The sequence below is a fragment of the Thamnophis elegans genome, chromosome 6 (genome assembly GCF_009769535.1).
Source record: "Thamnophis elegans isolate rThaEle1 chromosome 6, rThaEle1.pri, whole genome shotgun sequence".
NCBI classification, from domain to species: Eukaryota; Metazoa; Chordata; class Lepidosauria; order Squamata; family Colubridae; genus Thamnophis; species Thamnophis elegans.
The window spans coordinates 72144535-72162809 of NC_045546.1; the positions used below are offsets into that span (position 1 = coordinate 72144535).

Genomic DNA, 18275 nt, shown 5'->3' on the forward strand with positions numbered 1-18275 from the left:
TTAATTCAGTAATGACCAGAGTCCGCTGGCACTCCATTTAGTTATAAAATTGTAATATGAATATTTTCTATGATAATAACTGACATTATTATGCTGTCAGTATTTACTATTTTAATGTTTGGATTTTGGGCTACTGCAGGATTTTCAAATAGTATATAATACCTAATTTTTTGCGTGATTCTTACCTGATTCACTGGAATGGCTTTTCGACATGGGAATTGGTGGTTTATCTTACGGAATTTGTACTTGTGAAGAGAAAAATGTCTCTGACATGCTAGTTACTAACTTTGTGATGATGATCATGAAACTAATGTAATTTGTTGTTGAAGGAAGAGAAACATTCTCTCAAAAGCAGTTTGAAATGACAGCACTGAGATGCTTGTTTAGTTTCTATGGTAACTGGCTAAATGTGCAAGTGTCTTCTCATATCTCTACTTCGAAACATATTTAAAAGGCATTTAATATTGAAAGAAAGAAGAAAAGTGCATTACTATCACATTTATCAACTTCACATGCTTATGCCATATAGTTCGTTTCTTGAAAAAAATCATTTAATTATATGGGTTTCTTCGCATTCTGACAGGTAGTCAATGAGTTGGGAGTAACCAATCATTAATTGACCACCAGAGGTCATCATAGACCTTTTAAAATAGATCTTGGGTTCGTTAGTGTACGGCATTTAGTGAAATTGGGGTTAACAAAACAAAAAGACAGAGACAACAAGAAAGAAAAATCCAGCTTTTTTTAGTTCTCTTATATCATAATTAGTGGAATAGGTAAGCAATATAATGAATGAATAAAGGCTGGCTAATTTAAAACTTTAATCTTTGAAGGACCTTTGGCTTATTTAAAGATTTCTGCCCAAAAATCCAGTGTGTAAGGTATTTGAAACTTTTTACAATCACCAGCTAGAAAAACATAATTCACTCTTAGCAAGAACTGAATACACTTTCCATCCTTTGTGTAACTTACTATTATAGCTTGCTTTATTTTTTTTAAAAAAAGTATAGTTAATTTTACATTATGTATACAAATATATTTCAGGAAGCCTATGGCCAGTTATACAAATAGTACTTGTGTACATCTAAACACGTGTGTGCTTTATATAAAAGAAAATATACAAATATATAAATACTAGTATTTGCAACTAGCAATTTCTACTTTGACAAGAAAAACCAATTTACATTCAAATAATTGAAACAATAATTGTTATCCAAAAATCCAAATACTTGATGAAATAATGTGTGTTGGTAAAAAAAAAATATTTCATCAAGCATTTGTTGTGATATGGGTGAATAATAATAATAGACCAGAAATCAACTCAAATGTTATCTAGGAAGCTTTGTGGAGGTTTGTCCAAAGGAGCTCATAAAATCCATCATCAATCTGAATCAAATCTCATCCCATTCTTCTATGTTCTATCTATGGAAAGATATATATTTTAATAGTGGATTATCCTATAGATATCATAGAACATCTTTAGGAGTGCATTTTTATGTGGCCCTGGATCTTAGAGTCTATTGTTGCTTAATTACTATTATTGATAGCTGGCAGACAGGGGTGGGTTTCTCGCCCCGTTCCAACCGGTTCGGTTGGAACGGGGCTGGCGGCGTCCTCGTGCACGCGCACGGTGCATGCATGCGTACTAGCGTCTGTGCGATGCTCCAGCTGCTCCTGGAGGATCGCGCAGGCGCTGTATGTGTCCTGCGCATGCGTGGAAGCGCAGAACTCGTCAAAACCGGGTAAGAAGCGCGGGCGGGCGGCTGGGCCCTTCGCCGTTCCCGGAAGTTACTTACTTCCGGGTTCGCTGACCAACCGGTTCGCAGGGACCGCCGCGAACCGGTTGAAACCCACCCCTGCTGGCAGACATGACAGAACTTTATTTTTTAAATGCTGAAATATCCTTCTTCACTTCATGGGAGGAGTTAGAACTTAGCAAAACTGAGGATGCTTCAAAAACCTATAAAACTTGAATTATATTTCTTGTTGAATTGTTTGTTTTATAATTGTTAGATCATGTTAATCGAATATGGCTGTATGGATAAATGATCTCAGTTTTGGCATGTTCCAAGTAATAATTCATATTACTTAATTCATATTACAATAATTCAATAAAACATTAAGCAATCTTTCTATACATTCACTTTATATTCACATACTACTTTCCTCAACTTCGCTAAACTGATTTGATTCTCATATTGTGCACCTGGTGATCCCTATATGTAAAATCTGTTTTTCTTGCTTGAAGCAGATAAATAATTCTGTTTGCAAAAAATTATTAAGTTATATCTTTAAGTACTGTGTTTATCCATAGAATTCCCTAACAAGCTGGTCCCATGCTAAGAGTCCCAAATAGAAGAAATATTTATTTTAATAGACTTTTATTAGCTTTTACAATTTGTTTTAGTTTGTGAGCCACTTTGGGAAGACTGTTGTCTTCAAAGATGACAAAGAACTGGATTCAATTAAATAATCAATACTCTTCTTAAAATAATAAGAAAGTCTTGATGAAATGTACAATAAAGAAGTCTGTTGTGAGCCATAGTGCTAAGCCATTGTTAACACTTCTTGGTAAATGTGCAACTCTCATCATTCAAATATTTGGTACAGGTACTAAAAAAAACTCTTAAGTAATCTGCCTATAAATTGTTTATTTCATACTCTAAGAAAAGTACAAAATACATTATTGCTAAATATGAAGAAAGTAAGTCCATGGTATTTATTTATTTATTATTAAATTTACAATATATGCCACCCATCTCACTTTTGCAGCAATTCTGAATGGCTTACAAAATGATAAAAAGACAAAATGATTAACATTACAAAAGATTAAATGAAGACTAAAAACCAAGACAAGCAGCATCGAGGTGGAGGAGATCTTCTCTCTACCCTATCAGCCACTCTCAGCATAAAGCATCCCTATCAGTACCCCAGGCCAGCCGGCAGAGCCAGGTTTTAAGGCTCTTCCTGAAGGCCAGGAAGGTGGGAGCTGATCTCACTTCTCACCTATTACAAAGGCTGGGCCATATGTTATATAAGACTATATTTTTTCAATAAACTGGATGGATTCCTATTGAAACAAGTGAGAACTACTTAGTCTTTTGATAAAAGAAGCATGGAATCTGTCAGAAAAGAGAAGCCAATATTTAGTTTACCAGCATTATGAGAGTTACGAAGTCATGAAAAGGCAGGTATTTCATATTGAATATAATGTACATAATATCATATCATATTGTATATAATGTACATAACATGGCAAGGTATTCCATTTTTTCCATATTTTATTCCTTTTTAAAAAAATAATAGTTATGGCAGGGTATTCTTTTATAATATTATTCATGTTTAATCTTATCTGACTAGTATTACAGCTTGCAAATTCAGTTTTTTTGGGAATGAGGAGTGTGCTTTTTTCGTGATTAAACAGTGATCTCTCTTTCCATGTCCCCACAGCTGCTTTAGAAACTTTTCCAAGGTCATGTTCACACAATATGTGGAGATAATTGGGAACAGATCCTGAAGCAGCTGTGCAAGCCTGGAAAAAGATGCAGCTGCTTTAGTGATTCAAAAAAGGGCCCAACAAATTTCTGTAGAAAGTCTGGCAAGCCACTTTCAGGATCAAAAAGATTTCCAACTTCTAATAAATTAGTAATTGTAATATATAATAGCATATGATTCAGAGAAAATATAACATTACTTGATAGCTCATGAAATGCCCACATATCTTGTACTACATATTTTTCTAAATATTATATGCAGTTACAGAGTGTGGTGTACATGCTTTAGTATGTGAAAATGATCACTAAGAAGTGATATCAATGTGGTACCATATATTTGAATTTAAGTAGCACATAAATACTGTGGGTATATATATTTAGATACATGTATACATATGTGCATATATACATGTACATTTATAAATTGGAAATCCTGAATTGTTCAATAAGCAAGGCTAAGATACTAAATCATATTCCTTGATATAACCAATCCGTATATTCCACTTTCCTAATTGATTTGCAGCCTAATAACTAGTTTGTGACTTCATATGAGAAAATTTCCCATTTCAAAATGCTCAGACTAGTGCAGAATGTGTAAGTCAAAAGATATGCAGTTAGAATTGTATTGATATTGCAACTGTAGTTTTTATTTGTATAATTTTGGTATGCCACAGTTCGACATAGTATGGAAGATTTCTGAATACCATTGTTTTCATAGCAATTTAAAACAAAATGTTTGTCCATTGGTAGCATTTTAAAGTGATAAAATGATAAATAGTTAATGAACCTTGATCAATAATGCTAACCAATGATAACAATAATACAATATTTGAAAATAATCCTTGTCTTTAGTGTCATATATCAACTTTCAGCTTAGTTAAATATGAATAATAAGTCAGTTTGATACATACTGCAAGTACGGTAGTTGCGTTTCCTGAAATCAGTAGGTCTCTGAAGATGACTCAGAATGTATTGAATTTCAGATTATTTTAATTCAGGGAAAATCTCTCAGCACATTTTTTAAAGCCTTGTCAACCTGAAAATGTAAAATCACGCTATTTCCTAAGCAAGGCTCCCTGGTTTCAGAAAAATTAGAGGCGAAGGCCAGGCTCAGGAACAAGCATGAAGCTAAGGAATTCAATAATGTAAAAGTCTTTACTGAGTGCAATGAAGAGGTAGAGCTACAGCTTTTATGTTCTTTATAAAACTACCTCATAGCTTCATCTCTGAGTCTTTTAAGTCCTGACATTGCTTTTTTCTACCAGAACAAGGCCTATCGGTTCTTCTCACATCTAGTCTGACTCTTTACTTCTTTATGATCCTTGACTTGGCCAGGCCAAGAGTCTTCTTAGAAAATGATGTTTCCTTCCTTTGTATATTCCTTTTTTCATTTTATGTAGTCTCTGTTCCTGTTTATTTCTTATTTTTCTTTAAACGTATGTATTTAACTGAAACAGGGCAGAATTATTTCTTTCACTACTGATACTACAGTAAGGGTACTCTAAGAAACACCTTTCCCATTGACCATATTCTTGAAAACAAGAAAAGTCAATATAAATCTTTCCTTAAATAATTGGGCATATCTCCTGCAACCATGTTTTCATTATACTGCACAATTATGTATAGGGCAGAAGAATACTGTATCAGTTCAATTTTAAAAATCCCCTAGATTTCTAATGCCTTCTCTTTGCTTTATGACATATGTGTTCAGAAACTCCCCACTTTTTCTCTAATCAGATTGTTATAATAATTAGAAATGACTTCTGGGGTATTCAGTTACAACTGTATTTTTATTTTATATCAGAGCTGGTTGTTCCACATAAGCACAACATATCATATTTCATTCCAGAAATTTTTCTGCTGTTGAGTCTTAAAGTAAGGCATTTATTTCTTTTATATGCAATATATTCATCATAACTGGAAGGGCAAACTTTATTATAAATGTAGCTCAATCAAGTAAAGATATATTTTAAGTTCCTAGTTCAAATGAGACCCCATCCACCCAAAGCTTGTTTAAATATGCATTGCATTTAATCTGTCTTGTCTGTTGACAATTAACATAGCTCATGTTTAGAGTTAGGATTATGTGCTCATGTTTAGATAATAATCGGTACCTATTTCAGTTATTAGATTATATTTTCATTTTTAAAATTGTTTAACAACCCTTATACTATTTGTTCCAGTAGCCTTCAATATATAATTATATGATTAATTTTAATCATAGGATTAAAAAGAATTTGCAGTTATTTTGACTACTAATTCTACCAGTGGATTGGTTCAAAAACTAAGGATAGTTGTGTTGATGGGTAATCTGAATGAAAGACTTTGATTTGGTGCTACGTTTGCTGTTAAATCAAAACTCTGTCATATTATGATGTAAATCCAAATGCTGGTAGCTGAGATTGTACTGTATAACAATGGCTGAAGAAAGACATTTTTCTTGTTGCTTATATTAATTTACATATTATTATATTAAGTCTTTACATTAAAATGGATTAAGTAGTTTGCATTTCCTATAACCATCCATCATCTCTGCATAAGATTTTATGCTATCTTGCAAAATGTCCATATTTTATTGCTCATTGGTGTTTTTTGTTTATCCATTATACTTACATTATTTAAAACAAAAATAGAATCCTAAATTATTATTGTTATTCTTAAAAGGATAATCTCATTTGTAGGGTAGAAGACCATGATGATCTCACCCCAATCTTTTTACGGCATAATGATACTCTAAGGCAAACCTATGGAGACTATTTCCTTGCTGAACTGATAGAAGCTCAAGATGAAAATAATATTGCTGTAGTTTGTGAGGTAAGCATTTGATAGTAATAGAGAGTTACTAGATAAACTACTTGTCTGGTTTTTTAAATGACAAATTGGATTCATTTAAGATATCTCATAATATTTCACCCCTAGTTTGATTAGGATTGAAATTGCTCCCTATCATTTTGTACTGTATGTAGGCAGCAGATTTAACTATAGAAGGTTGCCTGTGGGCTTCTGTGGGTTCTAAATGAAGGATTCCTAAGCTTCTAGAACTTCAATTAACTGTCCTTTACAACTCCTAAAAAAAGTAGAGACATAAATACATGCCATCTTACTCAAAACAGATTATTTATCATGTTTTTTTCTTTTATACAGAGCTTCAATTCAGATTCCTTCTAGGCTTTTATTTATATTACATGTCAGATAATAATCTTGTTGAGATTTACTGGTGATATGGTTCTTCTCCATCTTGGTGGAGATAGCATCCAGGATTGGGTTGACATCATCTGTGAATTTTCAAGCATGAATTTTAGTACAAGAAGTTAAATGGTATCTTCTCTTACCTTATAAGAATCCATCTTTTTTGGTTGGGTGGAGGAACTTAACAGCATTTTAATGGATGTTTCAGGATAATGGCGTAGCAGTTGGGTTCATGAGTATATGTTCTGAAGTGAATGTACAGCTGCTTCATGACTGCTTTGACTTGAGACTTTTCCATGGACTTTGCAAACCACATCCAGATGATATACTTAAACCACCATGCATTTCAGTTAAAATTACAGGTGAACTCAAAATATTTTGGAAAATTTAACTTATTGCTAAAAAATGCATTGGGCTAATACATTTCCTAGCAGGGTCATAATACTCTTTAAAATGTATTAGTAATAATTTTCGTAGAGGAAACTGTGCATAAAAAACAGTGTATGAAAAGTAAATACTAGCTACATTAACTTTGGAAAAACATAAATTTTACAAAAAAATGTGTTAGATTAATTGACATTTTTAATAATAGCTAGTTTTTAAGTTTCTTAAAAGTTAATTTGTTTATTAGGCATCAGGCGATTTTAAAAATCAGCTGCTGATTTCCTTGTAAGTTTTTGAAGATCCCTGCTTCAGTGGAATATACTGTAACTCTATATCAGATAACTCCTACTTTACATGCCTTTCGGTTATCTCTCTATCTAAAGAATGTGGTACATATTTCCAAGACTAGCCATTCTCCCTGTTGGTATAAATATATTCTATGCAGGTGTGATGTCTGTCTTGGGCCCTCAGAAATAAAGCCCAAATCAGGCCTACATGGTCAACTGCATGTCTGGCATGTCTCTATAGATCAGTGATCAGAATGGGACTGTTCTCCTCCTACCCTTCACCGCCACTTTTTCACCCCCAGGGTTTCTCCCCCAATCATCTATCTCTGCCATTTCGCCTCTGCTGTTAGGGCCCTAGCTGTTCGTCCTGGGTAATGGGACTCAGCCTCTTCCATCCCAGGCCCTTCCTCACGGGCCTTTGGGAGAAATACTCTTCACCCCGGCCTTTGGGGCTCAAGAGACCGTTAGCTGCCAGCTAATCGGAGGAAGGGAAGGAGAAAGAGAGAGGGAGAGGGAGGGAGAAAGTGTTTTGTGTCGAGTTCCCAGTTGCCTTGGGTCAGAGCTAGAAAATCCTTAGCATTTGCATTCCCCCCACCCTGAAATGTTGTGGAATAGCTAGACAATCCTTTGCATTCCCTCCACCCCAAAATGTGGGGAATAGCGAGAAAATCCTTTGCATTCCTCCCCCCCAAAAAATGTTTGCTTTTCAAAACTCCTGTTTTGCTATCTGTAAGATGTCCTGGTGATATCCTTTCCACATACAAACTGGTGTTTCAAAACTCCTGTTTTTCTATCTGTGAGATGTCCTGGTGGTACCCTTTCCGCATACCAACAACATAACTGTTAGAGTTTGCAGGTAGCTTTTCAAAGCTCCTGTTTTGCTATCTGTGAGATGTCCTGGTGGTACCTTTTCCACACACAAACTGGCAAATTCACTTGCTCCCCAAAGATGGAAATGGTAAGTAGAACTAATATAAAGAACATTCCATCAATTCCATGGGGACATAAAATCAGGATATTAATATTTAAATTTGATACTTTAACACAATCACTATATCAATGTTATAGAAAACCAATTTCAGGGTTTTTAAGGCCCTCTCAGCACAAAGAAATATTCCCCAACATTTGGGGGGGGGGAGGAATGCAAAGGATTTTCTACTTATTCCCCACATTTTGGGGTGGGGGGAATGGAAAGGATTTATTAGCTATTCCCCAACATTTTGGGGTGGAGGGAATGCAAAGGATTTTCTAGCTATTCCACAACATTTCAGGGTGGGGGGAATGCAAATGCAAAGGATTTTCTAGCTCTGACCCGAGGCAACTGGGAACTTGACACAAAACACTTTCTACCTCCCTACCTCTCTCTTTCTCCCTTCCCTTCCTCTGATTGGCTGGCTGGGGTGAAGAGTATTTCTCCCAAAGGCCCGTGAGGAAGGGCTTGGGATGGAAGAGATTGAGTCCCATTACCCAGGACGAACAGCTAGGGCCATAACAGCAGAGGTGAAATGGTAGAGGTGGAAGACTGGGGGAGAAACCCTGGGGGTGAAAAAGAGGCGGTGAAGGGTAGGAGGAGAACAATCCCTAACTCTCAGTGATGGCTAACCTTTTTCCCATTGCACGCCAAAAGCAGGAGAGTGCCCACACCCATAATTCTATGCGTGCAACTCCCCTGGCCACGCACATGCGCGCATGACCCCACCCTGCCCCCTGTTTTGGTGTGCGATGGACCCATTTTTCACCCTCCCTAGGCTCTAGAGGCTTTCTAGGAGCCTGGGGGGGGGGCAAAAACGGCTTCCCCCGCCCCGCTCAGAGGCCCTCCGGAGGACGAAAAACGCCCCTACGGGGAAACCGGAAGTTCAGGAACGGATTTCTGGTTTGCCCATAGAGCCATTTTTTGCCTTCCGGAGGATTCAGGAAGCCCGTAGGGCTGTTTTTCACCCTCTGGAGGCTTCAGGAGGCTTCCATGAAACCTATGCAGGGAGAAAAATGGCCCAACGCACAAACCGGAAGTCCGTTCAGGGAAGCCTCCGGAGGGTGAAAAACGGCCTAAAATGAAGGCCGAAGTCGCGCACTGGAGCTGACAGGGCAATGCCTTGCGTGTCCTAACAAATGGCTCTGCGTGCCACCTGTAGCATGCGTGCCATAGGTTCGCCATCACGGCTATAGATTAAACAAGGCATTTGGCTAGGCCAAGATGATGGGTAGAGGTGGAGCAGCAGATAAATGTAGGGTGTGGACAAATACATCCTATATGCTTAGTGACCACTGGATTGCAGCAAAAAGCTTTAGTGATGCACCAGATTTCTGCAAATCTGATCTGATAACACTAATACTGATACCACCTGCGCTCTCTTAAATCCACCCACACAGCAACAAAGATCTAAATTGCTACTATTTTATATGGGTACAGTTTTTAGGTATCAGAAGAGATATCCTCCCTCAAATGTAGTTACTAGCTCTTTAATTGATCACAAATGTTGGGATAGAATGATCCATCTGAGAGATTTTTTTTTGTACCCAAGCAGCTGTATTTGGCTCCTTATTCCCTTATTCTAGGTTTTTACTAATGATTATTAAGAAATTTGCAGTCGTCATGAATGCATAAAATTTTTAATTTGCAATTATCATGAATTTAAAAAAATACTGTCTCTGAAGTTTTGAAAACTAAAATAGATAATTATAAAAAATTGAGCATAGGTTATTAGACATCACTACCTAGAAGAAAGTGCTGTTAAGCTTAAAGGTATTTCATTCTGAGTAGACTTATTAGGAATCCACATTTCAGAACTGATTCCCCCTGCCGAAAGTTTAAAAAATGTATAGAACTGAATATAAAAATAAGTTCATACTATAAGAAAACTGCTAACTTTATAATTTACTTTATGCTTTATTTTCTCTTTCTTCCATTTCCTCATTCACAAGATGAAAACATTAATGTAGGAAGTCAAAGAGAAGAGATTATGGATACCCAGAATATAGAAATTCAGGTAAATATCTGCAGGAATACCTTAATGCTGAAAATTAAATCTTCCTTAAGAAGTTGGACTTTCATATTGTGCCTGCCAATTAAACTAAGTTTTGGGTTTAGCTTTGTTTTTGAAAGCTGAATATAGCTGAAGAATAATAAATGTTATAATTGTAGTCAGGTTTACATAATTTTTCATGGTTACATTTAAGTAGAATCCATGGATGTGAATGTATGTGCAATTACTTCACATATATACATAGCTGCTTCTGATTAAATGGGCTCTAATACCGTGTTTCCCCAAAAATACAACAGGGTCTTATTTTCTTTTTACTTACAAAGTATGGCCTTGGGCTTATTATAGGGGAAGGCTTATTGTTTTGGAATTGCTGGGCAGCTGCTCCCTTGTGAACTGGCTCCCGAAGAGCCAGGCACAGCTTCAGGGGCAAAGCAGCCATGAGGTGACCAAGCGCACGAGCAACCGCCCGGCAAACCCCCTCTCCAGCCGGGCAGAGCACCAGTCACTGACCTAGGGGGTATCCCTAAGGCACCAAGCCATGTGGCGCTCTGCCTGCTCCACAGCTCCCGCGGCTTGGCACATTAGGGATACCCCCTAGGTCAGTGCATGGAGCTCTGCCCGGCTGGAGAAGGGGGTTGCGTGAGCGCCTGTTCAGCTCCCAGCAGGCATGCATCCTAGTCTCAACATGTCCGGGCCCAGCTCTCCCTGCAGCAGCGACCACTGCTGCCGCCGCGCTCCGAGCATAACGTCTTTTCCGGTTCCAAACTCCAAAACTTGGCTGCCGAGTCTTCCAGCAGCGGCCGCTCTAGGAGTGCGCTCTATGGTTGTGGGTTGGCTGCTGGAAGACTCTCTGTCCGGAAGACACCCCCCCCTCCGGCCAGGCAGAGCGCCATGTACTGACCTAGGGGGTATCCATAATGTGCCAAGCTGGGAAGCGGGCAGAGCACCACGTGGCTTGGTGGCTTAGGGATACTCCCTAGGTCAGTGACTGGTGCTCTGCCCGGCTGGAGAGGGGGTTTGCCGGGCGGTTACTTGTGAGCATGGTCACCTCATGGCTGCTTCGCCCCTGAGGCTGTGCCCGGCTCTTCGGGAGCCAGTTCACAAGGGAGCAGCTGCCCGGCAACTCCCTCCTCCGGCCAGGCAGAACACCACTCCCCAACCTTGTGGTATCCCGAAGGCACCAAGCAATGTGAGCGTCTTTCTCCCCCCTGTCTCCTGCTGTTTGGCGCCTTCAGGATACCGCTATGTCGGTGAGCCCGGGGGAGGGTTGTTCAAGGGATTTATTTTCAGGGGTGGGCTTATATTTTTGCCCATGCGAAAAATGTGGCAAGGCTTTAGTTTCTGGATAGGTCATGTTTTTGGGGAGACATGGTAATTTTTAAATTATCATAAGGTTGCTTTTTTGCTACAACAGACTAAACTAGCCTTTTCCAAAAACATTTGTATGTTACCATTGTATTTGATGTGTTATAATAACTTTATCTGAATTAAGATGAAAAGTATATGTATATGTTACTGAGCGATCCTAAATGAAGTTAAAATGTTAGCTTTTTTTGATTGTTCCAGACTGAAAAGCTTGAAAGCTGTGTGTATCCTTTTTAAACTTCCAAGCAAACATTTATTTTTGGTAGGTATGTCAGGTCAAGGCTGGAGTAGGCACTTTCAGGTGCCATCTATGGAGAGTGAGATTTGAATTAATTACTTGAACTCCGCCTTGGCCTTTTTATACAGTTCCATTGTTGCCATGACAAGTGATGATTTCCAAAGCAGATGTATCACTCCAAGCAGCACTTCTCACCATCAGCAAATAGATGCTTTCACCAATTCTAATCATTCTCCCACACTCGATCCACCTTTTACCCGTGGGCAGTTTAAGAAGTGTGAAATATAAATAAATATAAAAATGACCAGTTAATATTTTTAAGGCAAAACTTACACTGCATACATGCCAGTGAGAAAGGCATACCTTAAAAACTGAACAAAAGAAAATGCAGGATTAGATTGTCCCAAAGGTGCTTTTTTCAAGAGGCAACTGGACATTCTGATTTTTCTTTGAAGCTGTTTCACTTCTCATCCAAGAAGCTTCTTTAGTCCAGTTGCCTCTTGAAAAAAGCACCTTTGGAACAAGCATGACCTGGTTGACTGAGAATCTCCATAGACATAGAGGATTAGATGAGTCTTTAGTTTGCTCAGAAAGGTTATATAAAGCAGTGTTTCTCAACCTTGGCAACTTGAAGATGTCTGGACTTCAACTCCCAGAATTCCCCAGCCAGCATTTGCTGGCTGGGGAATTCTGGGAGTTGAAGTCCAGACATCTTCAAGTTGCCAAGGTTGAAAAACACTGATATAAAGAACAAGCCTTGAGACATTCTGAGTCTTCTGACCACAGAAAATAATGGAAGTTGAAATTCCCTCCTAGGTCCCTTCTTTTTCATTTCAGATCATCAAGGTAGTGAGTTGCTATTTTCATACAACCTTGAGAAAAAGTGAGATGTCTTTTTCAGAATTAAATGAAAATATTTGTTAAAATTCATTGTTCCTTGCCTGGCTGTATATGGAGTAGAGACTGTAAAAAAAAAAAAGAATGCTTGAAATTGTTTATGAAAAACAGAAAAATACATTGTTCTAATATTTTACTGCATTTGTCAGGCGGTATTTTTCCTCAAAACCAACGGAGAATTTGTATTTTCAGCATGCATATTGAGCTCAGTATCAACAAGAAGGTGTGCAGAGTTCATTGGAAGCATATTATACACAGAAACCCAGTAGTCTTTTTCTATGCTTCATCATAGCCAAAAGGCCAAGGTGGCCATGGCGAACCGGAAAAGTGAGATGGTTGCAGCCAGCCAGATGTGGCAAGTTGTCCTATTCCATCTTCATTTAGCAACCACAATTGGGCTGGTAATTGGGTTTTAAGTGAAGTGGTTGTGAACTCACTACTTATCATCTTACTTCAACTGTCCTTTGCTTTTCAGAAAGTTGAAAATGCAGGAGTTGACTGTAAAATTACTTCTTCATCACTGTTGTAATCATGAACCGTTGCTAAACAAGATGGTTGCTAAATGAGGACCACCTGTACACATTGTTGGGTGATGAGAACTCCTCAGTTCTAAAGCATTCTAAATCATGCATTGAGAGTGCATGGATACAGAATCCATATTTGCAAAGATAAATGTTCCAAAAATGTTATGAACAATCAAGCAATCCTTATCCCTCACTATTTTCATTTCTCAGAATATTACAATGCAATTTCACATACTTATTAAAATATGTGTTCAGAAATGAAAATATTGCCAATGTGTATGTGTACTACACAAAAGTGATGACTACAACATTTCATAATCCTAAAAAGGTCTGCTACGGCTTCCAAAAGAATGCACTAATACTATTGATTAGCTATGACCAGAAACTCAAATATTGTTTTTAGGACATAGAGAAATATAAATGCTGTTAACAGATTTTTTCCCTCCCCTCCAATTTGTATTCTAACAGAGATCCAGCAAAATTGGAAGCATTTCTTCTCAAGCTTCAAATGCAAGTGAAAGTGCAATATTATCTAAAGAAAGTATTCAGGCAAGTCCTTTGAATCTAATATTTTGGAGTCTTAATTTTTTATATCTTACTTATTTATATCTTCTGCATCCACTGTAGGTTTATTTACCGTATTTTTCGGAGTATAAGACACACCGGAGTGTAAGACACACCAAGGTTTTGAAGAGGCAATTTTTGTAAAAAAGTAGATAGGTAGATAGAGGGAGAGATAGAGGGAGAGATAGAGGGAGAGAAAGAGAGAGAAATACAGCAGGTAGGTAGGGAGAGAGAGAGAGTGTGTGCGTAGGTAGGTAGGTAGGTAGGTAGGTAGGTAGATAAAAGGATAGAGATAGAGAAATAGAGAGAGATAAATACAGTAGATAGGTAGGGAGAGAGAGAGTGTGTGTAGGTAGGTAGAGGGATAGAGAGAGAGAAATAGAGAGAGATAGAAATACAGTAAATAGGTAGGTGTTTCTGCTGGCACAGCACTTGATCAATGTAATTCTCATCAATCAAAGAGCTTTCCAAAGGGAAAAAAAAGTTTTTGCACTCTGCAAACCTCCCCAAAATGGCCCCTTTTGCACAAAAATGGGCCCGGGTTTTTTTTCCAAAAAAAAAGAGGCATGAATAGCCTTGGAGGGGCTTTCAGAGTGCTCCTTGGGGGGGGGGGGCAAAAATGAGCAAAAAACTGCCATTTTTTTTGCAAAAAACTGCCATTTGTTTGCAAAAACAGGCCCATTTTTTGTCAAAATAATTGCATGCATAGCTGTTGTGACTCAGCAGAAGCTTGCTGTGAGTTGTTTCGGGATGCAGGATAACAAGCAGCTGTGGCTCGTTAAGGCTCTCCTCCTGTAGATAAAAGACTGATGGTGCCACGCCTTAGTTGCAGAAGTCAACGTTCCTTCGTCGTTCGTTTGTTCGTGAGTTCAGTTCCATTCCTGTTCGAGTTAGTGTTCATGATTCAAAGAGGGACTTGGATAAGTGATTTGCTTTCTATAAACCTGGTTTGCTGTAAGAGTTGTTTTTGCATTTGCTGTGTAACTTTTTGCCAGAGACTTTATCTATGTTTATTTTGGGCTCGCAGCCAGCTTGAGCCGGGACTGATAAAGATATTTCCTTCGAAGTTCTGTCTGGCTGTCGTTTGGGAACAAGCAAGGAGGGGAGTCAGAACACATAGCCTTACGGAGCCTTATAGAGTGCTGCTGGGGGCTGGGGGGGGGGCAAAAAACAGCCCATTGTTTGCTCATTTCTGCCCTTTCCAGCCTCCAGGAGCTCTCTGAAAGCCTCCATAAGTGTATGCACGGCCATTTTGATGAAAGGACACAGCTTTGGGAGGCAAAAAATGCTGTATTATAAGACGCACCCAGATTTTCAGCCTCTTTTTTGAGGAAAAAGATGTGTCATACTCCAAAAAATACGGTATATCTTCTAAATCGAAGTTAAGAACTAGATAAGAATTTATGACTCATGTGTAGCAATAATTTACAGAGGTGGCCAGAGAATTTTAGTAATGCATACCAGTATGATGCTTTCTAATGCTAGCTAAGTCATAAATTTGTTATAATTCTAGCTTTTGGGAGGCATCTACATTTCTCTGCCTCATGGTGCTTGACTCCATTTCTTTTACATTTTTAAAATGTTTTTTCTTATTTTGATTATCCTTAATTTCTGCTTAATATTTTTTATTTCAAAGTTCATCATTTGTTTTCTTACCATCATTTTCTCCATTATATATTCATTCAAAATCATTCTAGAAGAATATAAATTTGAATCAAACTGGCTTAAATGTTCCATTCATGTACAGAGGATCATTACCCCAAGTCCCATAGGTTGCACAGAATCCTTTAAAGCATATTAAACTATTATTACTTTACATTAATAGGGGCTGAATCTTGGGCCCTGCATTTAGATATTTTTTTAGCTCTTTTGAAGAATATTTAAGAATTTCAGGAAAAATGAAATGCAGTAGATCACCTTTCCTTAGATAATTTCTCTCTTCTTTTATAAAACTTCAAACTCACTAATACAATGTTCCACCCTTATTTGTTTTTTCAAGAAAAAAACCACCTAGCTACAAAAATATATTGTCATGAGGCAAAGTGGAGATGGTAAGGCATTTTTCTTGGAAATAGAGGTGAAGATGAAGGCAAAACTCAAGTTCCTACTAATAAATAGAAATGTAACTTCAATGTAAGTTCTGTAAATGTAAGTCTTAACATTGAAGTTATTGTGGTCCAGCAGGAGCCATTGGAGCTGCCACCAGACTCCAACAGTGAGGGGCCCTATGATCCGGCTCTGGAGGATGTGGAGGACCCTGGACAGGGTTCCAACTCCGAGCAGGGTGCAGAGAGGCTGGTTGGCCACCAGGAGGTACCTGAGCCTTAGGCCAGTGGGAAGGAGACAAGGGAGACTGAGCCGGACGCCAGCAGTGAGTTGTTTCTGGATGCCTGGCACCGAAGAGCTAATAGGCGTCAGGAACACTTGTGCAGTTACATGAGGTAATTGTACTCAGCTGGTGGTCATTAGGCTCCTCTCCAGACTATAAGAGGACGGCTTGTGCACATGCCCCTCTTGCAGAAGTCAACGCAGGAACTAATGTTGGAGAACATTATGGTGAGCTTGGCAGGCTGGATTGCTGCCAGGGCTTCTCTGCGCTGGTTTGCTGCCAAGGACCTGTCTGTCTGTTAATTTAATGCCGTAACCTACCTTTGGCTCGGAGTGAGTTGGTGTGGGACGAGGGGGGTCAGAACAGAAGTTTATGGAAAACCCACACAGAGAGATCAGTATTTACATTTTGATTTTCACAACCCAGTGGAGCTCAAAATGGGAGTGATCAAAACCCTACTCCACCAGGCTGAAAATTTGCCCATCAGTGAAGAGGGAAAAGAAAAAGAACTAAAACATGTCAAGGAATCCCTCACAACTTATGGTTATTCTGACTGGTTCATCATCAAATCCAGAAAAAGATCCAGCAGGAGTTCTTCCATTACAGACAAAGAAGAGAACAACAAACATAGCAACATTATCATTCCATAGGTTGCAGGAATATCTGAAAAGCTCAGGAGGATTTTCAACCAGTAGAACATACAAATACACTTTAAACTCAAGAATACACTAAGGCAGAATCTACCCCATGAATAAAATACACAGACAAAAGCTGAACAATATGATATATGCAATACAAGGTTCCACCACAAAACCGCGATGCCCTTATCCGCGCCGACATAAGTGCGGAGGCAAATCCGTGGGGTCCGAAGCGCTAAGAAAAAAAATGACCCTACCGCTGCGACAACAGCGCGGTGACAGAAGGGCGTTCTACATGCTTCGTTCTTTGCCTCCAAAGGTAGCCCTCCTCCTCCAGCTGACAGCGGCAGCGGGCACGGGGCAAAGCGGGCTTCCCAGCAGCAGCAGCAGCCCGTGGGAAGGGTCCAGCTCAGCCGCGGGGGGCAGCAGGAAGCAGAGGAGGAAGCAGCAGCAGCGGCGGCTGAGGCTCTCCCGGGCCGGCGAAGCGGGCTTGCCCGGCGGAGGCAGACTGCCCTCTTCTTCCTCAACAACATCTCCTTGGACGGGCGGCCTCCGCCGCCGGCGCCTCCCCCGGAGGAAGAGGCAGGGCGGGCAGCGGCGGCGGCTGAGGCTCTCCCGGGGCCGGCGAAGCGGGCTTGCCCGGTGGCGGCGGCCGCCCATCCAAGGAGATGTTGTTGAGGAAGAAGAGGGCAGCCTGCCTCTGCCGGGCAAGCCCGCTTCGCCGGCCCCGGGAGAGCCTCAGCCGCCGCCGCTGCTGCATCCTCCTCCGCCGCCAGCATCGGCGGCCCTGCTCGGGCCCCCCGCGGGCTTCCTGCTGCCCCCCGTGGCTGTGCTGGACCCTTCCCGCAGGCTGCTGCTGCTGGGCAGCCCACTTTGCCCCGTGCCCGCTACCGCTGTCAGCTGGAGGAGGAGGGCTACCTTTGGAGGGAAAGAACGAAGTATGTAGAACGCCCTTCTGTCGCCGCGCTGTTGTCCCCGCGGTGATGACGCGCGGTGATGACATCGCGACTTTAGTGACGCGATTTAATCTCCGCTATTTTGCGTAGCGCGGTTTTGTCGTGCCACGCAATACAATGCAGTGAGACATGTGTACATTGGTGAAATAAAACAAGTACTTCACAAGTGCATGTCACAACATAGGAGATCAAACCCATCAGGACAAGATTCAGCATTTGAGAAAATAAAGTCATTCTCTTGAAGACCGAAAAGTCCACATTTTGGATAGAGAGGATCATTGGTTTGAAAGAGGTATAAAAAAAGGCCATTTGCAGCAGTGCCAAGAAGATTCCACAACCAATTGCATCCTGAGGGCAAAGATAAACCTCCAAGTGGCTTCAAGAGCTCTCACAGAGAGTGGACCAGATGACTGCAAAGAAATACAA

The 18275-nt window shown here is 39.8% G+C and overlaps 1 protein-coding gene across 1 annotated transcript in view; it reads left to right on the forward strand.

The window, feature by feature from the left end:
• Positions 1–18275, forward strand: part of CFAP61 (cilia and flagella associated protein 61) — a 149840-nt gene that overhangs the window by 15014 nt on the left and 116551 nt on the right. The window contains exons 7-10 of the mRNA XM_032220451.1: positions 6176–6308; positions 6892–7045; positions 10277–10341; positions 13831–13939. Coding sequence (XP_032076342.1) covers positions 6176–6308; positions 6892–7045; positions 10277–10341; positions 13831–13939 — 461 coding nt within the window. The remainder of the gene's footprint in view (positions 1–6175; positions 6309–6891; positions 7046–10276; positions 10342–13830; positions 13940–18275) is intronic.